The 23420-nt window shown below is 43.5% G+C and overlaps 1 protein-coding gene and 1 long non-coding RNA gene across 2 annotated transcripts in view; one reads left to right on the plus strand and one right to left on the minus strand.

Annotated features, from left to right (window-relative positions):
- Nucleotides 1-190: 190 nt before the first annotated feature.
- Nucleotides 191-2541, minus strand: LOC121536224. The gene is made up of 3 exons (XR_005994832.2): nt 2416-2541; nt 2235-2325; nt 191-1585 (listed from the first exon to the last, which is right to left on the minus strand). It is a non-coding gene; the product is annotated as an uncharacterized LOC121536224 (long non-coding RNA).
- A 2207-nt stretch (nt 2542-4748) lies between these two features.
- The window catches only part of LOC121536656 (ubiquitin carboxyl-terminal hydrolase 37-like), a 28876-nt gene continuing 10204 nt past the window's right edge, over nt 4749-23420 (plus strand). Inside the window, exons 1-13 of the mRNA XM_041844068.2 lie at nt 4749-4907; nt 18557-18764; nt 18906-19071; nt 19185-19273; nt 19371-19486; nt 20636-20713; nt 20984-21072; nt 21184-21277; nt 21405-21560; nt 21785-21916; nt 22204-22327; nt 22428-22651; nt 22918-23035. Coding sequence (XP_041700002.1) covers nt 18591-18764; nt 18906-19071; nt 19185-19273; nt 19371-19486; nt 20636-20713; nt 20984-21072; nt 21184-21277; nt 21405-21560; nt 21785-21916; nt 22204-22327; nt 22428-22651; nt 22918-23035 — 1560 coding nt within the window. The 5' untranslated portion in view covers nt 4749-4907; nt 18557-18590. The remainder of the gene's footprint in view (nt 4908-18556; nt 18765-18905; nt 19072-19184; nt 19274-19370; nt 19487-20635; nt 20714-20983; nt 21073-21183; nt 21278-21404; nt 21561-21784; nt 21917-22203; nt 22328-22427; nt 22652-22917; nt 23036-23420) is intronic.

Consider the following 23420-nt stretch of genomic DNA (forward strand, 5'->3'; position numbering starts at 1 on the left):
TATTGCACATGCAGCCACGGTTTGCAGAGTTTATTGTCCAATATATTATTGTCCACTATATTGGTACCTACATTATGTAAGCGTCATTCCACCCTCCTGTGGACCAAACCTTGCTCTGGTATATATGGAAAACAATATAGTGTCAAATCCTGGAGTTTGGAGGTTGATGGTTAGGTTTAATGGCCTCTTTGCAACAAAAATGCAACCCACTTGTACTAGAAACATTTAAATAACTATTTTACAATGAAGATATTTTTTCTCTTACAGAACTGCTTTTGATCATAATCAATTTTCAATATCTACAAATGTCATGCTAGTTTTCATAATGCACACTCAGAATAGCATAAAATTGAGCGTTTCAGATAGGTGGATAGAACATTTGTTTAGTTGGCACTTGAAAACATTACACACATTTTAGCAGAGATCCTCTACGGATCCAATTTATTTACAAATGGTGTGAATCTCACAGTAAACAAAATGAAAATCCCTTGTATTGTTAATGGAACCTAAGGGGAAAATGGTAGGTTAAAAGCTGTTGAAGCAAATGTACAAGTGAGGTAGGGGAAACCTTTTTTGTTTTATTCAGTAATGACGTTGCACTTCAAGAAACTGCTCCCTGATCATTTCACGATAACTCGGAAATTCCATTCGAAATCTCAATTTCCAATATAAGAGAATATATCAGTTATTCCTTCAACAATTCAAGGAGGTAAACAGTTTTTGCTGAACAACTGAGAGTGGGGCTTTGTTTTGGAATACGTAACAGTGGATTTGTTCAACAAATAGCTCCTAAGAAAAAAGCTACCTTTCTGTTGATGCCTGGCCTGGCCTCAAGAAGTCAAGTAAATGGATTAAGGGCATTTTTCCCAGAAAGAGCCTGTAGTTGTTTGTTTCTGTTCAGGAGAGTACAAAACATTGCGGGAGCACCATGCTTTTTAGCCAGTCTAAAACCAGGCCAATTTGTGACATCAATGTTGATGTCCTTTTTGATGACATCAATGTTAAACCTCATATTATGCGTGTCTGCTGAAATGTAACGCAAACACTTTCATAAGCATTTAGGAAGCATTGTGACAACGTCTCAGCGAGAATACCATGAAAGCAGCAATTACAAGTCACTGAGTTTAAGATTCTTCACAGCATCATCCTCTCCTGGTCTTGGACAGCTGCTTAAATTGGACCGGTGCACACCATTACAGAGTACCGGCGCCTTTAATTTTCTACTATTTTCAGTACCGGCACCTCTTTCAGAATATTGGCTCTAAAATATTAACAGCGGTACTGTAAAATTAAAATGAGTATCGGCACCCTTTTCATTCCACTTCAAGCACTAGTCATGGTTTTCTTCTGTGGCTCTGTGCCAGCACGGTACCGTCCCTCAGGTAGTATTCAAGGGGTTATTAATGAGGTGGGCAGTCACTGTGCAGTCAGGGGGATGCCTCGGCCATCGGTCGCCGGGCCCTCCTGCAGGTTCTTGACCAGATGGGCCGGCCAGCGCTTGGTGGGGGTGTCGTCCTTTAGCACCTGGGCGAATGTGGCATCCCTCAACTGGTCGGGCAAGCACTGGCGCAGTGCCTCTCACGTTCTAGAGGTCAGATAAAATGAGTTAACAGAACACCAAACATATCAGCGATGTGTTCAGCAGGACACAACGTTGGCCAACTTTTAGATATATGCTATGTAGAACAAACACGCCTCTCTGAAGAAGGAATCATGTTGGCTATCTTCATGGCATTTCTGTCTGCAACGTTTGAAAACATTAGGCTACTGAATGTGTCCCGGGGCTGCAGAGCATTTTATTCCATCCCTCCTGCTCTTGTTCACTCCTCTTTGTGGATCTGAGACGGGTAGGTGTAAATGATACTGTAGAGCTGTATAGTTTCCGCCACATTGGTTGAACTTTTTTCCAGTCCTAGCATGTTTGTCTCTGACACTGTGACCTCTTGGCTTAAACAACATTCATAGCACAGCTCCCCTTAGTGGACATAAAGAGACAAGAGAACAAGGGAAACTGCCACTTTCTAATATCTCATATATTTATTTACATTCTGCACATTTTCAACAGACTGAAAATAGTTGTTATTTAGGCAAGATCATTGTGAGAAGATACTAAGACATTATAAGGGTGTTATACGTGCTTATGGCAAGTCTTACAGTGCATTTTAACGGCATCATAATGCATAAGCCTATACCCGCTGGCGTTAATTATAGTGTTGTTACCACTCTTTATTTACCTTGGATTATCAGAGAGGCGAAGGTAGCAGCGTACAACTTGTTTCAGCAGACGTGTAGAGGGTTCCTTCGAGAGCTGCAGCACCATTTCCCCTGGAGACAAATAGAAGAAACAACAAGTTTGGGATGACACATACGGCCACTTCAAAGACATGGTATCATAGAAAAACGAATCATATTTACAAGAATCATTGCCAGAGAAGCGTTCATACGTCTGGCATATGTACGCCAGCCCGGTTTGGTCCAAAATGTTTTGGAGTATGAAAGTAGCATCCTGAGAGCAAGGAGAGATGGAGGGAGGAAGAGAGTGATAGGTCAGTTAAAAAAATCAAGGGGATGTGTGGTCACGTGGTATGATCATGTGCCCTTAATGCTGCTAGGTGCTCAGCCAAAATATACTAAAAAAATGTTGTGTTCAAGTAAACGGAGGACTTTTATTTTGAAGCTTTTTGCGCTTAATGCAGCTAAAATATGCTGATTTCACTGCGCTTGTGTTTGCAAGAGGACATGTGATAGAGGTTCTTGTCATAGAGGAAGATAGAGGACTCCTTTTTGTATCTGTGCCATTTTAGCCAGATATATTAGAAAAGGAGGAGATAAGAATCCCAGTGGGAAATTGGAATCCCAGTGGGAAATTAATAGAGAATCATATAATACTCCGCCCAGCAGACTGTCGACCAATTGCATTCATGTTGTCGTGCTACACCAAGCAGTTGCTAAACTAATCGTCACGTAATCCCTTCTAAAAGTCAGAGTAAGAGTCGAGAAACCTGCCTATTTTCCTTAGTTAATTATCTCAAATCCTGGAAAAGATTTGTAATGTTGAGCTTCTTGTTCACATAATTCATGTTCATGTTGGGTTTTTGTGCTAGCGCCCAATTGACTCCCATTGACACCTTGAAGGAGAGATCTCCTTGTCGGAGTTTAGCCATAATGCACAGCACGGCCCATGGAGATTCCCATCTCCTCAAAAGTATCTCTGTTATAGCGTCTGTGACAGCATGGGCAGCACCATTGAGGCAATCTCCATTTTGAAGTAGTCAATTTTCTTCTTCACGATTGGCTGATTCCTCCTGGACATGACTCCAACAAGGTCACCAGGAGGGATCAGCCAATGAAGTTGGAAGTCCCACCCAGTTCACTACATTAAAATGGTGGAAGCCCACAATGAGGACTCGGCTGAGGTAGCTATACCTGACGGTCAAGGTTGGGAAATGGCGGAAGCAGATGTTTTGTTTGAATCAGATGGTGTGTCGGGTGGAGATGAGAGTAAGAAGAATTTGATTACAATGGCAAATGCAAAAGGAAATAAGAGAAGAAAAGTGGTAGTGGAATCTACTAAATCCAAGCCTAGTTCTGATTATTTTTTGGTCAGAATAAGGGTTTTGGATCAATGTTACCTGGGAGATCCGTTTGAAGTCTCTATAAAAATTGTGGATTGGGTAAGGTGGCGATGGTGAGAATAACGAGAAGTGGGTTTATTTTGTTTTTCTGTGTGTCTATGGAACAGAAGGAGCGTGCTCTGCACCTCAAGAAGATATCAGATTGGAATGTGTCGTGTGGATCTTCGAAGCAGGGCGCCGATCAAGGGTGTTATCTCTGTGTGGCACTAGAAGTGAATGCAAAGGATAAACGTGAAGAATTGGATCAAGTGGTTGGTGCACACCGACTGACCCGCATGGTGGATGGAGTGAGGTAGCCCACTATCCATTCTATAGTTTTTTGAAGAAGAGTCTCTCCTTTTTCACGTGTATTTGGGTTTTATGAGAACCTTCATGCCCAAACCCTTGGAATGTGATAAATGCAAATTATTTGGTAATGTGTCAAGTGAATGTAGAAGAGAGGAGTGTTGTATGCCAGCTGAGCCTAAATTCTGCAATTGTGGTGGTGAACATGCGCCCATATTCCTGAAGTGTCCTGTTAGGGTGAAGGAGACAGAGGTGGCAAGAAAAGGGCTGTCCAGCATGTCTCCTATCCAGAGGTGGTGAGAAGAGTGGAAGAAAGGAGTGACGTTGAAGAACTACTGGTAGTAGAAGTAGAGACACCAGAGCATATTCCTTGTCAACAGAGGGATCCTGAAATGTTGCATGTAAAGAAGGTGGAAAATCGGAGGGAATAGACATCGTTGTGAGTGCGGCTGAGCGTTTTTCGGGACATAGGGATTTTACAGCAGAGGCGTTACAAGCAATCATGTCGACGAATGCTCCGTATTCACAGTCCCCTGAGCCTGTGTAGGGATGTTAATTGAATTGTGACTCACCCCCAGGGGGTGATCACGGTCAGGTGCAGACCAGGCCAGGCCATGGGTCCCCCCCTTTCCCGCAATGGAATATTTTAGTTTCACGACCCCTTACAGTAGGTGGCGGCAATACACCAGTCTGCCATAAAACCTCAAAGAAGAAGAAGAAGCCCACAATGGCGCTGTTCATGCTAATACGGTTTTGGCCACTAGAGGCCTCTATCATTGTCTTTGGTTCTCCTACATCATTTCCGCTGTAAATTTTCCCATTCCCGCCATCATCTAGTATCGTAGGAAAACGTCGTGTGTGGACCACACCGTCAACAATATAATATTGGGGCCACCGAATGCCGGCAAAAACCAATTTACTACTTCCTAAGGACTTAAACAAATATTTTATACTTTAAAAGTTTCGGTTAAGGGATATTTCATTCAGGTAAGTGTTTCTTGTCTTGTAATTAAGTTTAGACGATGTTTTCATCTCCATCAAATGGCAAACAAGCGAATTAGCTAGCTAGCAAACGTTATATCCTCGGCCTTTTTAGTAGCCAGCTATCGTTAACTACGAACTTGCTCGTGCAGGGGAAAATGGCTAGACTCTAGGTTATGTGCAACTATCCAGTTGTGTTTTGCTGAGTTGATAGGGGGTGTCAATCTCATTTTATAAAATTCAGTTGGCACCGTTTTGTTAGCAAACCAACGTTAGCTGTACAGTCGCTAGTGGTGCATCACATCAGTTAACGTTAGCTAGCTAACTGACCCGCGTGTAATGGCTGGGTCCTCCCCCTATGCCCAGAACTGAGATAGGTTAGTTAAGTAGCCATAAGAATCCGACTAGAGAAGTAATGAACGTCTAGTCGGATTCTTATGGCTACTAACTAGCTGATCTGACCATCCACATTGAACAAGTAGATGATACAGTTGAATCTATGAACTTAGCTATTTGTCATGCAATGGGGGCATAACCGTACGGTAGCTAAACATCGTTATGTCAGTTCAATTATTTACCAGGTAACGCTAACTAGTTAACATCGCAAACTATTCTGACATCCAGCTAAAACCCTAAACTTACAGAGCCATCTGAGAGCATACCTATCTAACGTTAGTTCCCTATGCAAATCAACTAAACTTGTTAGCTAAATTTCAGCAATTAGATTTACACAATTAGATTTACACCTGTCTGGAATCTCAAATTCAACACGTTTTGTCCAATACGTCATATTGTTATGATATTGTCAGGGCTGATGTAGAACACAGATTCAAATACAAGTAACATTTATGAAATTAATATCAATATTATACAAATTAAGCACTTAATATGGAAATAAGGCAGTACGGATTACATAATTACAGTAATTTAAGCCCAATTTAAGGTAGGATGGTCATATTATTAACAAATCTTCATGCTTTATGCAAAACTGAGTTGAATTTGAACAATTGAAACAATTTATGAAGGTAAACTTTCAATGACTTTATGCAAATTAGATACGTAATGTAATATGCTAATTCGTTTATACAGAATCATTTATAAAAAATACAGCATGTGAAATCCATTCAAAGTCAGGTGGTCATATTATGCAGAACTGGGAGTCTACACTGAGCAGTAATGTGCCACCCATGTGCATGCGTGCGCACGCACACACCAGTGGGTGGTAACAGAATACATATAATTTGGATTACATGATCATGAACAAAAAGCAGTGTTACTATTTACCAATCATTAACAGTTATGCTGTATTCAGTAGCCCAACTGATTAGGCCTATAGTGCCAAATAATATGCCCAAACCTGTGCCCGTGCCACCTGCATACCAAGGTTTCCTAGACGTTTTTTGTCAGATATTTTATTGTATTTTTAGAAAAGCTGGTAAATAAAATTGGCACCGGCCAATTATCCAGGAGAAGAAGAAAAATCCCAGTGCGAAATAATGCTTTTTAGCCTATTCATTGATATAAATACCAGTCGATGGAAATGCATTTGACTGGTCGTGCTGATCAGTCTAAAGGTTAATTTGCATAATTTAGTGGAATTAAGTTGGCGCGTGTGTACAGGAGGCTATATTCGTTATGTATCTTATTTATCACACGTATACAGATACAGAGCCTTTGAGTGGAAAATCTATCACAGTGCAAGAGTTGCTGGTGCAGCATCTTGTGGTGCTTTCAAAACAACTGGGAACTTGATTTTTCACAGTTGTCTTGAACGTGGCATCAAACGGGAACAGAAGGCAGGCTTCATCCACGTGTCACACACCTCTTTGCAATGAGCTGGAGGCAGTATGAATTTTGAGAACATATACTTATACTGAACAAAAACATAGACGCAACAATTTAAAAGATTTTACTGAGTTACAGTTCATATAAGGAAATCAGTCAATTGAAATAAATAAATTAGGCCCTAATCTATGGATTTCACATGACTGGGCAGGGGTGCAGCCATGGGTGGCTCTAGGAGGGCATAGGCCCACCCACTGGGGAGCCAGGCCCAGCCAATCAGAATGAGTTATTCCCCACAAAAGGGCTTTATTACAGACAGAAATCCCATTCAGAGACTTGTCCCGAAGCCAATCCTGCATTGTCTTGGCTGTGTGCTTAGGGTTGTTGTCCTGTTGGAAGGTGAATCTTCACCCCAGTCTGAGGTCCTGAGCGCTCTGGAGCAGGTTTTCATCAAGGATTTCTTTGCACTTTGCTCTGTTCATCTTACCTTCGATCCTGACTAGGCTCCCAGTCCCTGCCGCTGAAAAACATCCCCACAGCATGATGCTGCCACCACCCTGCTTCACCGTAGGGATGGTGGCAGGTTTCCTCCAGACGTGACACTTGGCATTCAGGCCAAAAAGTTACAACTTGGTTTCATCAGACCAGAGAATCTTGTTTCTCATGGTCTGAGAGTCCTTTAGGTGCCTTTTGGCAAACTCCAAGCAGGCTGTGCCTTTAACTGAGGAGTGGCTTCCGTCTGGCCACTCTACCATAAAGGCCTGATTGGTGGAGTGCTGCAGAGATGGTTGTCCTTCTGGAAAGTTCTCCCATCTCCACAGAGGAACTCTGGAGCTCTGTCAGAGTGACCATCGGGTTCTTGGTCACCTCCCTGACCAAGGCCCTTCTACCCCGATTGCTCAGTTTGGCCAGGCGGCCAGCTCTAGAAAGAGTATTGGTGGTTCCAAACTTCTTCCATTTTAAGAATGATGGAGGCTACTGTGTTCTTGGGGACCTTCAATGTTGCAGAAATGTTTTGGTACTCTTCCCCAGATCTGTGCCTCGACACAATCCTGTCTCAGAACTCTACGGACAATTCCTTGATCTGACATACACTGTCAACTGTGGGACCTTATGTAGAAGTGTGTGTGTGTGCCTTTCATGTCCAATCAATTTAATTTACCACAGGTGGACTCCAATCAAGTTGTAGAAACATCTTAAGGATGATCAATCGAAACAGGATGCTCCTGAGCTCAATTTCGAGTCTCATAGCAAAGGGTCTGAATACTTATGTAAAAAACGAATTTCTGTCTTATTTTTTATACATTTTGCAAAATATTCTAAAAACCTGTTTTTGCTTTGTCATTATGGGTATTGTGTGTAGATTAATTATTTTTAAATCTATTTTAGATTAAGGCTGTAAAGTAACAAAATGTGGATAAAGGGAAGAGGTCTGAATACTTTCCGAATGCACTGTAACTTGCTTCAAAAAATCCTATTTGATTTCTCTTTCTAAATTTCTAAAGGATATTTTCATCTGTCACATGAAACCGCTCGCATGTGCAGAGCTATTTGTTTGTTCCAACTACTTGCATTATGGAACGTACATTCACGCGTAGCCTACTGCCTTGTGTGCGCATTGCTGCGCTTATAATGTGAATAAATGTTTATCAACATTTTAAGCTAAACGTTCTGATCTGTTGCATCAAACTCATAAAGAAAGAAGAAAAAAAAGTATTTATTTATTTATCCTAGGCCTACTGGTTGTATGAATTTGGGATCTCTCGTCCCACAACTGTCCCAGAGTCTGTTTGGAATTGGCTATTTCTTTCTCGACAAGCTGACCAATAAAATACGTAGCCTAAACTTGTCTACTATAGTAGATTTACATTTTTCTGTTCGTTGGTCATCTTGTTGGGTAAGGAAAAGTAAATGTGGACAGTAATTCTAATACCCTGATTCATGCTATAAAGCATATGTAATAATAATAATAATAATATGCCATTTAGCAGACGCTTTTATCCAAAGCGACTTACAGTCATGCGTGCATACATTTTTGTGTATGGGTGGTCCCGGGGATCGAACCCACTACCTTGGCGTTACAAGCGCCGTGCTCTACCAGCTGAGCTACAGAGGACCACATATGTGAAACCTAAACGAAATCCTGGCCGAAATGAATCCTGGACCCTGCCCGGGCTGTGGGTCCAAGATCCAGGACCAGGGTACGAGGCATTGTGACATGGAAACACCCTATGCTGATGTTCGCGTGCAGAAATGTTAAGAGACAAAGTTGAGCGAAATTCATTCAACTTTTGTTAGCCAGCTAACGTTAGCTAGACATAGTATTAATTAGCTAAATTGGCTAAAATACAACAACAAAAAATATAATGAGGGCAAATGGGCAACATGGATTGTCTGTGAAACCGAGACCTTACTGGAGATCTAGGAGATGAGAGTATCAAGGCGGGATTGTCAAACACCCACAAAAATACGGTGGTGAATGGGAAAATGAGCGAACGAATGGGGGCAAAAGGCTACTCAAGGAATGCAGTGCAGTGTAACGCAAAGGAAAAAACAGCTAGGCTCAAAGTACATTTCAGTGAGGGATGCACTCAGGAGGCGATTGACCCTGATTGACCAACAAGCAACCCAGTCCTTTGCCTGCTACTGCAAGTCAAAGTCCAAACCAGACACTGAACAGTTTGTCATCTGTAATTGACGATTCCTTCCCCAGTGGTAAGTTGACAGTAGGCTATGCATAGCAATGGTACACGTAGGGTTGGGCGATATTACGATATATTTGGAAATCAACGATGTTTGACACACATCGTCGATGGCAACGACATTGTGATGTTACAGATAGTTTATATATATATATATATTTATTTTACAGACGATAGTTTAACTTATTTGAACATGACTGGCACCGCCGGAGTTGGGCAGCGCACAACAGTGCAACACCTATTCGCCATAGCCTTTTTCATTAAATATGTACAGTGAGGGGAAAAAGTATTTGATCCCCTGCTGATTTTGTATGTTTGCCCACTGACAAAGATGATCAGTCTATAATTTTAATGGTAGGTTTATTTGAAGTGAGAGACAGAATAACAACAAAAAAATCCTGAAAAATGCATGTAAAAAATGTTAGAAATTGATTTGCATTTTAATTAGGGAAATAAGTATTTGACCCCCTCTCAATCAGAAAGATTTCTGGCTTCCAGGTGTCTTTTATACAGGTAACGAGCTGAGATTAGGAGCACACTCTTAAAGGGAGTGCTCCTAATCTCAGCTTGTTACCTGTATAAAAGACACCTGTCCACAGAAGCAATCAATCAATCAGATTCCAAACTCTCCACCATGGCCAAGACCAAAGAGCTCTCCAAGGATGTCAGGGACAAGATTGTAGACCTACACAAGGCTGGAATGGGCTACAAGACCATCGCCAAGCAGCTTGGTGAGAAGGTGACAACAGTTGGTGCGACTATTCGCAAATGGAAGAAACACAAAATAACTGTCAATCTCACTCGGCCTGGGGCTCCATGCAAGATCTCACCTCGTGGAGTTGCAATGATCATGAGAACGGTGAGGAATCAGCCCAGAACTACACGGGAGGATCTTGTCAATGATCTCAAGGCAGCTGGGACCATAGTCACCAAGAAAACAATTGGTAACACACTATGCCGTGAAGGACTGAAATCCTGCAGCGCCTGCAAGGTCCCCCTGCTCAAGAAAGCACATATACATGCCCATCTGAAGTTTGCCAATGAACATCTGAATGATTCAGAGGAGAACTGGGTGAAAGTGTTGTGGTCAGATGAGACCAAAATGGAGCTCTTTGGCATCAACTCAACTCGCCGTGTTTGGAGGAGGAGGAATGCTGCCTATGACCCCAAGAACACCATCCCCACCGTCAAACATGGAGGTGGAAACATTATGCTTTGGGGGTGTTTTTCTGCTGAGGGGACAGGACAACTTCATAGCATCAAAGGGACGATGGACGGGGCCATGTACCGTCAAATCTTGGGTGAGAACCTCCTTCCCTCAGCCAGGGCATTGAAAATGGGTCGTGGATGGGTATTCCAGCATCACAATGACCTAAAACACATGGCCAAGGCAACAAAGGAGTGGCTCAAGAAGAAGCACATTAAGGTCCTGGAGTGGCCTAGCCAGTCTCCAGACCTTAATCCCATAGAAAATCTGTGGAGGGAGCTGAAGGTTCGAGTTGCCAAACGTCAGCCTCGAAACCTTAATGACTTGGAGAAGATCTGCAAAGAGGAGTGGGGCAAAATCCCTCCTGAGATGTGTGCAAACCTGGTGGCCAACTTCAAGAAACGTCTGACCTCTGTGATTACCAACAAGGGTTTTGCCACCAAGTACTAAGTCATGTTTTGCAGAGGGGTCAAATACTTATTTCCCTCATTAAAATGCAAATCAATTTATAACATTTTTGACATGCGTTTTCCTGGATTTTTTTGTTGTTATTCTGTCTCTCACTGTTCAAATAAACCTACCATTAAAATTATAGACTGATCATTTCTTTGTCAGTGGGCAAACGTACAAAATCAGCAGGGGATCAAATACTTATTTCCCTCACTGTAGGTAGACTTAGCCTACTATTAATAAAATGTAAGAGTAGGCCTACAATATATGTAGATTGTAGACGGAGCGTAGAGTGCCAAAAGCTGCGCAAAATGTTATAACATGTATCTCGCTCACCTCTCCAATGTCAGATGCTCATGGGCCTTTTGCAGCGGACACTCCGTTGTCTGGCTTGTTTTAAAAAGCTTAATTTCCCTTTGTCCCAATCCCCATTTTATTTGAATATGACTTGTTGATCTAAGCATATCTTTTATGATCAACTTTCAAATGAATCTAGGAGGCCAGTAACAGGAAAATCCTTGCAAACCAAACAGCCAATAATATAGGCCTACACTAAATAAAAATGTAATTCAATAAAATGTAAAGTAAACGTTAGTTGTACAAGTTAAACTTCTAAACAGATATTTATATTATTGTGGAAGTGTTTAGGGCAATTCCAGCATTATGGATGTGACATTTGCAAACAAAATGAGAAACAAAATGTCTCTCAGAATTGACTTATCAGGCATAAATGTTAATGTGTATATTTGTAGAACCCTATACGGGAAGTGTAGACACAACTTTATAATTCTAAGTAATACCACTTTGAAGTAACGGAACAACTAACTTGCATTATATGGATGTGACGGAAATGGACAGGCATTGGACACATCAGCAAAAGTCTGTGAATCTCAAAGTTTTAGGGTAAAATATGAATAGCCACTTTGAAAGTAAGGCTTGGCTACACACCAACAATGATGAACATATAAAAATGGTCATATATACTTTAGAGAGGAAATTGGATCGTTATGGATGTGACATTCTCCGTTATGGATGTGACGCTGTGCAAAATAAGTGTTTATATATTAAAGATTTCTTCACCAAACCTCATCATAATACTTTTCTTGTCATCTGAAAATGCAGGGTACCTCAAAGAACCAAGAAATCACCAGTATTTTGAATAGTTATTGCATAGGCTATCAAAGTGCACTCGTGTGTCCCGTCTTAACCATCCATAAATGCACATGCTAAAAAATGCATTTACAATTCTTTATTTGAGGAAGATGTTCTTTGCGAATTAGAGTGCTGCACACCTCAACAATTATATAAATATTGGCACTTTCATAATAACAGGACAATTTTGTTATGGATGTGACATTCTGCATTATGGATTTGACAGGGTCCAAAAAGACAGACAGCAAATTACACTGCATTTCAAATGTACAACATTTTAGTAATTTCATTCTAGATCATTAATGACTGTTTTATTTAAAATATTAAATATTATCAATCACCTACTAAGTAACAGAATAAACATACAAAAACTCAATTAATTGTTTTTTCATGTTTTGTATTAATCTCACACCCTTTAATCTGCCAGCACAGGCTATGAAATGGTACCTCCTCCCCCTGTTGTCCACAAAAGGACACAGGGACTGGACAACTTGACCTGCAGCCACCCAAGCCTTGTCGTCCTTGGCTGGCAAGATGTACACATCCTGTTTGGTCGTTTCTCCTCAAGAACTGCATTTCGACAGCATCAGTCAATCGATCTGTTACCAGACCAACAAACTGCCTGTATATCCACTGAGTATACCAAACATTGGGAACACTTGCCTAATTAAGTTGCACAACTTGACCTGCAGCCACCCAAGCCTTGTCGTCCTTGGCTGGCAAGATGTACACATCCTGTTTGGTCGTTTCTCCTCAAGAACTGCATTTCGACAGCATCAGTCAATCGATCTGTTACCAGACCCACAAACTGCCTGTATATCCACTGAGTATACCAAACATTAGGAACACTTGCCTAATTAAGTTGCACCCCCCCTTTTGCCCTCAGAACAGCCTCAATTCGTCAGGGCATGGACTCTACAAGGTGTCAAAAGCATTCCACAGGGATGCTGGCCCATGTTGACTAATGCTTCCCACAGTTGTCAAGTTGGCAGGATGTCCTTTGTGTGGTGGATCATTCTTGATACACATGGGAAACTGTTGAGCCTGAAAACCCCAGCAGCGTTGCAGTTCTTGGCACATACTACCATACCCCATTGTCGTGCTTATTCACCCTCTGAATGGCACACATGCACAATCCATGTCTCAATTGTCTCAGGTTAGAAATCCTTCTTTAACCTGTCTCCTCCCCTTCATCTACACTGATTTGAAGTGGATTTAACAAGGGACATCAATAAGGGATCAGGGCTTTCACTTGGCTTCAGCTGGTCAGTGTATGTCATGGAAAGAGCAGGTGTTCTTAATGTTTTGTAGACTAAGTGTATACGTCTAACCCTAGACTCAGGGATTGATACACACATTTCATTCCCGTGTTTATTTGAGCTAGCTGGACTCATTCCTCACTCATCCCTTATCATCTCTACTATATCTTGACATATGTCATTATGTTGTCTTTCCTATGAAGGGAGACACACATTTCCCTCAGATTACACAGACCTACAAAGAATTAGAAAACAATTCCAATCTTGATATACTCCCATATCTATTAGGTGAAATACCACAGTGCCACCTAGGGTTGACCCCATTTATTCGACTGGTCTATTGTTTGGTTGATAGGTTGTTGGTCGACCAATAATCTTTTAGTCGAGCAGTTGCACAATTAGATTTTTGTTTATGCCACGTCTTGATTGACGCCTGTCTCAGTGGACTAATCCATTGCGGAGGCCGCAGGGGTGGCACATCAGTATCACCACTAGTACATTTACCATTTTTAATTCCCATAATTTATCATCTACAATATTTGTTTACCATAATTTCTGTTTATGCATTCAATATATTATTATTAGTCTTTTACCATTCTCATTGTCGGACTGGACACATTGTTTGCAGAGCTCACAACCTGTGCTACACTTGTGGGAAACAAGTTTTGGTTTATTTCATTCCATTTACGAGTTAAGTCAATTTTATTAATTGTGTTTTGTTTGGAGCGCTCCTGTTTAATGTTGAGTAGGGGCGCGCACCTGATTACGCATAGTAGGCCTAGGCTACCTGACTTGCGCACAAATGTAGGATTATACAGTGCATTTGGAAAGTATTCAGACTGCTTGACTTTTTCCACATTATTCTAAAATGGATGACATTGTTTTTTCCTCCTCAATCTACACACAATACCCCATAATGACAAAGCAAAAACTGGTTTTTAGACATTTTTGCAAATGTATTAGAAATAAAAAACAGATATCACATTTACACAAGTAGTCAGACCCTTTAATCAGTATTTTGTTGAAGCACCTTTGGTAGCGATTACAGCCTTCGAGACGTCTTGGGTATGACGCTACAAGCTTGGCACACCTGTATTTGGGGAGTTTCTCTCATTCTTCTCTGCAGATCCACTCAAGCTCTGTCAGGTTGAAAGGGGAGCGTCGCTGCACAGCTATTTTCAGGTCTCTCCAGAGCTGGTCGACCGGGTTCAAGTCCGGGCTCTGGCTGGGCCACTAAAGGACATTCAGAGACTTGTCCCGAAGCCACTCCTGCGTTGTCTTGGCTGTGTGCTTAGGGTCATTGTCCTGTTGGAAGGTTAACCTTCGCCCCAGTCTGAGGTCCTGAGTGCTCTGGAGCAGGTTTTCATCAAGGATCTCTCTGTACTTTGCTTCATTCATCTTTCCCTCGACCCTGACTAGTCTCCGAGTCCCTGCTGCAGAAAACATCCCCACAGCATGATGCTGCCACCACAATGCTTCACTGTAGGGATGGTGCCATGTTTCCTCCAGACGTGACACGTGGCATTCAGGCCAAAGAGTTACATCTTGGTTTATCAGACCAGAGAATCTTGTTTCTCATGGTCTGAGAGTCCTTTAGGTGTCTTTTGGCAAACTCCAAGCGGGCTTTCATGTGCCTTTTACTGAGGAGTGGCTTCCATCTGTCCACATCCTTGGAGAGCTCTTTGGTCTTGGCCATGGTGGAGAGTTTGGAATCTGATTGATTGCTTCTGTGGACAGGTGTCTTTTTATACAGGTAACAAACTGAGATTAGGAGCACTCCCTTTAAGAGTGTGCTCCTAATCTCAGCTCGTTACCTGTGTAAAAGACACCTGGGAGCCAGAAATCTTTCTGATTGAGAGGGGGTCAAATATTTATTTCCCTCATTAAAATGAAAATCAATTTATAACATTTTTGACATGCGTTTTTCTGGATTTTGTTGTTGTTATTCTGTCTCTCACTGTTCAAATAAACCTACCATTAAAATTATAGACTGGTCATTTCTTTGTCAGTGGGCGAACGTGCAAAATCAACAGGGGATCAAATACTTTTTTCCCTCACTGTATATACACTGCTCCAAAAAATAAAGGGAACACTTAAACAACACAATGTAACTCCAAGTCAGTCATACTTCTGTGAAATCAAACTGTCCACTTAGGAAGCAACACTGATTGACAATAAATTTCACATGCTGTTGTGCAAATGGAATAGACAACAGGTGGAAATTATAGGCAATTAGCAAGACACCCACAATAAAGAAGTGGTTCTGCAGGTGGTGACCACAGACCTCTTCTCAGTTCCTATGCTTCCTGGCTGATGTTTTGGTCACTTTTGAATGCTGGCGGAGCTTTCACTCTAGTGGTAGCATGAGACGGAGTCTACAACCCACACAAGTTGCTCAGGTAGTGCAGCTCATCCAGGATGGCACATCAATGCGAGCTGTGGCAAGAAGGTTTGCTGTGTCTGTCAGCGTAGTGTCCAGAGCATGGAGGCGCTACCAGGAGACAGGCCAGTACATCAGGAGACATGGAGGAGGCCGTAGGAGGGCAACAACCCAGCAGCAGGACCGCTACCGCTGCCTTTGTGCAAGGAGGAGCAGGAGGAGCACTGCCAGAGCCCTGCAAAATGACCTCCAGCAGGCCACAAATGTGCATGTGTCTGCTCAAACGGTCAGAAACAGACTCCATGAGGGTGGTATAAGGGCCCGTGGGGGTTGTGCTTACAACACCGTGCAGGACGTTTGGCATTTGCCAGAGAACACCAAGATTGGCAAATTCGCCACTGGCGCCCTGTGCCCTTCACAGATGAAAGCAGGTTCACACTGAGCACATGTGACAGACGTGACAGAGTCTGGAGACGCCGTGGAGAACGTTCTGCTGCCTGCAACATCCTCCAGCATGACCGGTTTGGCGGTGGGTCAGTCATGGTGTGGGGTGGCATTTCTTTGGGGGGCCGCACAGTCCTCCATGTGCTCGCCAGAGGTAGCCTGACTGCCATTAGGTACCGAGATGAGATCCTCTGGGACATCATGTCTCGCTCCATCCACCAACGCCAAGTTGCACCACAGACTGTCCAGGAGTTGGCGGATGCTTTAGTCCAGGTCTGGGAGGAGATCCCTCAGGAGACCATCCGCCACCTAATCAGGAGCATGCCCAGGCGTTGTAGGGAGGTCATACAGGCACGTGGAGGCCACACACACTACTGAGCCTCATTTTGACTTGTTTTAAGGACATTACATCAAAGTTGGATCAGCCTGTAGTGTGGTTTTCCACTTTAATTTTGAGGGTGACTCCAAATCCAGACCTCCATGGGTTGATAAATTTGATTTCCATTGATCATTTTTGTGTGATTTTGTTGTCAGCACATTCAACTATGTAAAAGATTATTTCATTCATTCAGATCTAGGATGTGTTGTTTAAGTGTTCCCTTAATTTTTTTGAGCAGTGTTTATACACACACGCACACTACTGTTCAAAAGTTTGGGGTCACTTAGAAATGTCCTTGTTTTTGAAAGAAAAGCAATTTTTTTTGTCCATTTAAAATAACATCAAATTGATCAGAAATACAGTGTTAAGGTTGTATATAGCTATTGTGGCTGGAAACTTTTTTAAATGGAATATCTACAGGTGAAGTCGGAAGTTTACATACACATTTTAGTCATTTAGCAGACGCTCTTATCCAGAGCGACTTACTTACTTATAAACTCCGTTTTTCACCATTTCTGACATTTAATCTTAGTAAAAATTCCCTGTCTTAGGTCAGTTAGGATCACCACTTTATTTTAAGAATGTGAAATGTCAGAATAATAGTAGAGTGATTTATTTCAGCTTTTATTTATTTCCTCACATTCCCAGTGGGTCAGAAGTTTACATACACTCAATTAGTATTTGGTAGCATTGCCTTTAAATAGTTTAACTTGGGTCAAATGTTTCGGATAGCCTTCAACAAGCTTCCTATAATAAATTGGGTGAATTTTGGCCCATTCCTCCTGACAGAGCTGGTGTAACTAAGTCAGGTTTGTAGGCCTCCTTGCTCACACACGCTTTTTCAGTTCTGCCCACAAATGTTCTATAGGATTGAGGTCAGGGCTTTGTGATGGCCACTCCAATACCTTGACTTTGTTGTTCTTAAGCCATTTTGCCACAACTTTGGAAGTTTGCTTCGGGTCATTGTCCATTTGGAAGACCCATTTGCGACCAAGCTTTAACTTCCTGACTGATGTCTTGTGGATATATTGAAGCAACATCTCATCATTTTCCTTCCTCATGATGCCGTCTATTTTGTGAAGTGCACCAGTCCCTCCTGCAGCAAAGCACCCCCACAGCATGATGCTGCCACCCCCGTGCTTCACGGTTGGGATGGTGTTCTTCGGCTTGCAAGCGTCCCTCTTTTTCCTCCAAACAGTTTGATTTTCTTTTCATCAGACCAGAGGACATTTCTCCAAAAAGTACGATCTTTGTCCCCATGTGCAGTTGCAAACCGTAGTCTGGCTTTTCTATGGCGGTTTTGGAGCAGTGACTTCTTCCTTGCTGAGCGGCCTTTCAGGTTATGTCGATATAGGACTCGTTTTACTGTGGATATAGATACTTTTGTACCTGTTTCTTCCAGCATCTTCACAGGGTCCTTTGCTGTTGTTCTGGGATTCATTTGCACATTACGCACCAAAGTACGTTCATCTCTAGGAAACAGAACGCATCTCCTTCTTGAGCGGTATGACGGCTGCGTGGTCCCATGGTGTTTATACTTGCATACTATTGTTTGTACAGGTGAACGTGGTACCTTCAGGCGTTTGGAAATTGCTCCCAAGGATGAACCAGACTGGTGGACAGACAGGAGTTGCTAGTGCGCGATGGGACAAGAATATCCCTGCCGGCCAAACCCTACCCTAACCTGGATGACGCTGGGCCAAATGTGCGCCGCCCCATGGGTCTCCCGGTCGCTGCCGGCTGCAACGGAGCCTTGACTAGATCCAGGATCTCTAGTGGCACAGCTAGCACCGCGATGCAGTGCCTTAGACCACTGCGCCACTCTGGAGGCCGCACTAATATATATTTAAATATGTCATTCTTGTTTGCCTTCAATCTACTTTTCCCTTCCATTAAGGTTATTTTGAAGAGCACCACCCTGACAGTCACCAATGGCAGTCGCAGTGCCTAAACTCTCCAGCGGTGCTGTTGTCAAAATCCGCTACAACAGCATAGATGTGGGCACCACTCGATGGAAGGAGGGGACCTTTGAGGTTCTTGAGAAGGATAACAAAGTCAACCTGTGCCTGAAGTTCTGTGCTGGTGGTGCAGCCAAAAGTTTCCAGGTATTGTATGATAGTGTTTTCCCCATACTCGCTCATTTCACATAACAAAATGGCATGCTTACATTGGACTTGAATAGCTGAGAAATCGTGTATGTTAAGGCACTCTGAAGGTGTATTTTAATTATGTTACTATGCTTTCAGCTCAACCATAATGTGAATAACGTCGTGATGCAGCCCATACACACTATGAGACGAATTGTGGTGACTCTGAAGGATGACAGCATAGTCACCCTTGAGAGAGTTCCCCCTGTTTTGGCTGAGAAAATGAAAGATTACCTTGAGAAGCTGAAGCATGGAAAATCAACCGGTAACAATCTATTGGAAATTGTAGATCATTTTGTAGTTTCTTTTAAGCTGTTTCTTAAAGTTGCTGCATGGAACTGGTTCGTCTGCTGGAAAGTAAGTGTTGTTTTCTTGTAGTTCTAAAGACCTCCCAGGGAAGTGCCAGCTTTGGTGTGCTCGGGAATCGATCCGTAAAGAACGAGACTAGTCAGCCTGGAGAACGACAAGTAAATAATTGCATTTAGAATACACCTGTCATTTAAAACCACACTGGTTGTTGTACCTCTGACAAGCTCATCTGCTTAAACTCTGCCTCTGTATCAGACAACACCCAGACGACCCAGTGTGGACAACAGGGAGGAGACGACCACCCGCAAGCCCCTGGGTAGCCCCAGTAGAGGGACCTCCACACCTGCCCGCAGTGGACTGTCTGAGAACAGGTAGGCAATCCCTCCCCTTCAGGCACACTGCCCCCCCCCCCCACCACCCAGGTAGATAAACCACCACACTCTGGCTGCGTCCTGATTCTCCACCCTTCTCCTGAAGTGTACACTCACATTCTCCCCCCTCACAGATTTACAAGGGAGGGACTGGTGGTGTAATGAGTAATTAGAGCAGTAAAAATAAACGTTGTGTCATACCCGTGGTATACGGTCTGATATACCACAGCTGTAAGCCAATCAGCATTCAGGGTTCGAACCACCCAGTTTATAATATAAAATATATACAGTGAGGACGAGAAGTATTTGGACAGCGACAGCTTTTTTGTTGTTTCGGTTCTGTACTCCAGCACTTTGGATTTGAAATGATACAATGACTATGAGGTTAAAGTGCAGACTGTCAGCTTTAATTTGAGGGTATTTTCATCCATATCGGGTGAGCCGTTTAGAATTTACAGCACTTTTTGTACATAATACTCTACAAACATGTTGGATGCATTTACAGTTTGTTTTGGTTGTTTATGATTTATTTTGTGCCCAATAGAAATGTGGGTAGAGTTGAACTGACTGCATAAATAATAAACAGAGTAGCAGCAGCGTAAAAGAGGGGCTTGGGGTGGGGTGGCAATGCAAATAGTCTGGGTAGCCATGATTTAGCTGTTCAGGAGTGTTATGGCTTGGGGGTAGACGCCGTTAAGAAACCGTTTGGACCTAGACTTGGTGCTCCGGTACCCCTGATGAAAATACCCTGAAATTAAAGCTGACTGTCTGCACTTTAACCTCATAGTCATTGTATCATTTCAAATCCAAAGTGCTGGCGTACAGAGCTAAAACAACCCAAAAAAGGTCACTGTCCAAATACTTTTGGACCTCACTGCATTTCATTTAGCAGACGCTTTTATCCAAAGCGACTTAGTCATGCGCGCATACATTTTACATATGGGTGGCCCCAGCGGGAATCGAACCCACAACCCTTGGCGTTGTAAGCGCAACGCTCTACGGACTGAGTCACACAGGACCACTTTGCAACTCTCCTCCGCTCTAACTAGCCTTTCCCCTGAGAGAACTTTTCTTCGTTTGATAGTGGCTTTAGTCTTTTTGCATTTATTGGTCTCATAACCACTCTTAATGCTGTGTTTGCCCCCTCAGGAATGAGAAGAGGAAGAGACTCCACATCTCTGACAGCGACCTGACTGAGGACTACCCCAAGGAGAATGACTCATCCAGGTATGTCAAAGGCAATATGTTACTCTACCAAGCAAAGTTTTGGGTTGATTTCACATCCCTTCATGTCAATTTAGGAATTGAAATGCAATCCTATGATAATGTCATATCCATAGTCCACTGATCGGTATTGACAAGGAATGCACCAAACACTGCTACCATTACTGGGATATGAACACTATTATACCATGGGAAATAAATGAGGGACAATTGTAGTGAAACAGTTGTGCTTCACTTAATTTAAACTGTTTCTTTAATCTTACTTTATCTCAGCAACAACAAGGCCACGTCGGACCCCTCCAGGAAGTTTCTGCTGAGCTGCAAAGACAAGCTGAAACAGGCGGAGGAGAACCGTAGCTCAGGTAAGACCCTCAGTCAGTCTTGTACACATACAAAGTGAGATGTCCTTCTCATGACTAGAACAGTGCCGTCTCCAGATGCCCGGTCTGATAACTGTCTGCGTTTCCCACCAGTTTCACTGGTCCCGGCACCACTTCAGCCCACGTCATTCTATGGCAGCCGATCGGTGACCAAAGACTACTCCACGAGTCACTCCTTTCTAGACAGGTAAGTTTTTTTTTTTTTTACCTTTATTTAACCAGGTTGTCTTATTGGTGTTAAGAATACATTCTTATGTATCATTAAGATGCTGCCACACCTTCAGTTCGTCAACATTTGTTGTCCCCCCCCACAGGCCATCCAGTACATCCCAGACCCCCTCGGCTAAGAGAAGTCTCATGTTACCCAATCACTCAACCCCCTTCAAGAAAGTGCGCCCCACGCTGGACTACGGTGGATGGAACAAGCCGAGACCGTCCACTCTGGCCCAGCCCCAGCCTCCACTGCAAGGGTAAGGAGACATCCCAGGGTTATATTGGTGATTCTGAAGTTAACCTCCATAGTCAATGAGGGGCTTTTCTTGTGCTGCCTACCTATCAGAAATTAGCGATTTACTATAACCGTTCATGATTGTTATGAATATGCCACTTTCATTTCACAACATTTATCCTTACCACCAGTAAGTGGTACAGAGATGGAGTATAACTCAAATGTCCTCTAACATCTTTGCTGCAGATTCTCCAACCTGGGCAACACGTGTTACATGAACGCCATCCTCCAGTCTCTCTTCAGCCTGCCGTCGTTCTCCAATGATCTGCTGAAGCAGGGAATCCCATGGAAGAAGGTCCCCGCCAACGCCCTGCTCAGGTAGCCTGCTGTTAGTGCTTCAGCAGTCACCCTCTTCAGCTAAACCCATAACTGAATATAGGAAACTGTCATTAGTTTGATCAATTCAACTGTCATCATCTTGTTTCTCTTTCTCTTAAACACTGAAAATATTTCTACTTTTCCAAGGGATGCACCTTTTTTAAAATCTGTTTTGGTGGCTTAGTGATGTCATATAGCTATGACTCCACATTTACCAAATGAACTGCTTAGCTGACTCGTGTAACTGCCCTGCGCACTTACGGACCCCCTCCCTCCTGTGCATGCAGGCGCTTTGCCCACTTGCTGGCTAAGAAGGACATCTCGTGCCCCGAGGTGAAGAAAGACCTGCTGAGGAGAGTGAAGAGTGCCATCTCCTCCACGGCCGAGCGCTTCTCTGGATACATGCAGAACGTAAGACCTCCAATATTAACACAACGACCACCGTTTAGGCTCTTAAGCGGTCTACTCGCTCACGTGGTGGCTTCCTCATCCTCTCTCCCTCTCTCTCCAGGATGCCCATGAGTTTCTGAGCCAGTGCTTGGACCAGCTGAAGGAGGACGTGGAGAAAGTGAACAAGAGCTGGAAGAGCGAGTCGCCAGCGGCCGCGTGGGACGAGCCTCCCCAGCAGGCGGCCGCAGCCCGGCCCGGGGAGGAAGCGGACACCTCGCGCATCTACACCTGCCCTGTGGTGGTAAACATGGAGTTTGAGGTGCAGCACACCATCACCTGCAAAGGGTGAGTGAGTTGTCCCCTTTTCAGACTGTGGATTCCTGGGTGGTACGTCTCTTCCCTGATGGTAAATAAAATAATGGATCTCCATTACACACTGTGTATTAGACATTAAAAAAAAGACGTCAAAAGATTTGCTCATAAGAGTCCATTCCTTTAGTTTTTGTGATATTACCTTTCCTAAGCATATAAAGTTGTCATAAAGACTGACTGGTTGTCATGTTATTAATGACAAATCATAACAAAGGTTGTGCTGTTATGTGTGGTTTCAGCTGTGGCGAGGTGGTGACCAAGCGGGAGCAGTTCAACGACCTGTCCATCGACCTGCCTCGCAGGAAGAAGACCATCCCTCTCCGGTCCATCCAGGACTCTCTGGACCTCTTCTTCAGGGTGCGTGCCCACTGTCCCCACAAACCACCAGGCTAGCTCCTGTCCCCACAAACCACCAGGCTAGCTCCTGTCCCCACAAACCACCAGGCTAGCTCCTGTCCCCACAAACCACCAGGCTAGCTCCTGTCCCCACAAACCACCAGGCTAGCTCCTGTCCCCACAAACCACCAGGCTAGCTCCTGTCCCCACAAACCACCAGGCTAGCTCCTGTCCCCACAAACCACCAGGCTAGCTCCTGTCCCCACAAACCACCAGGCTAGCTCCTGTCCCCACAAACCACCAGGCTAGCTCCTGTCCCCACAAACCACCAGGCTAGCTCCTGTCCCCACAAACCACCAGGCTAGCTCCTGTCCCCACAAACCACCAGGCTAGCTCCTGTCCCCAC

The sequence above is a fragment of the Coregonus clupeaformis genome, chromosome 23 (genome assembly GCF_020615455.1).
Source record: "Coregonus clupeaformis isolate EN_2021a chromosome 23, ASM2061545v1, whole genome shotgun sequence".
In the NCBI taxonomy this organism is placed as follows: Eukaryota; Metazoa; Chordata; class Actinopteri; order Salmoniformes; family Salmonidae; genus Coregonus; species Coregonus clupeaformis.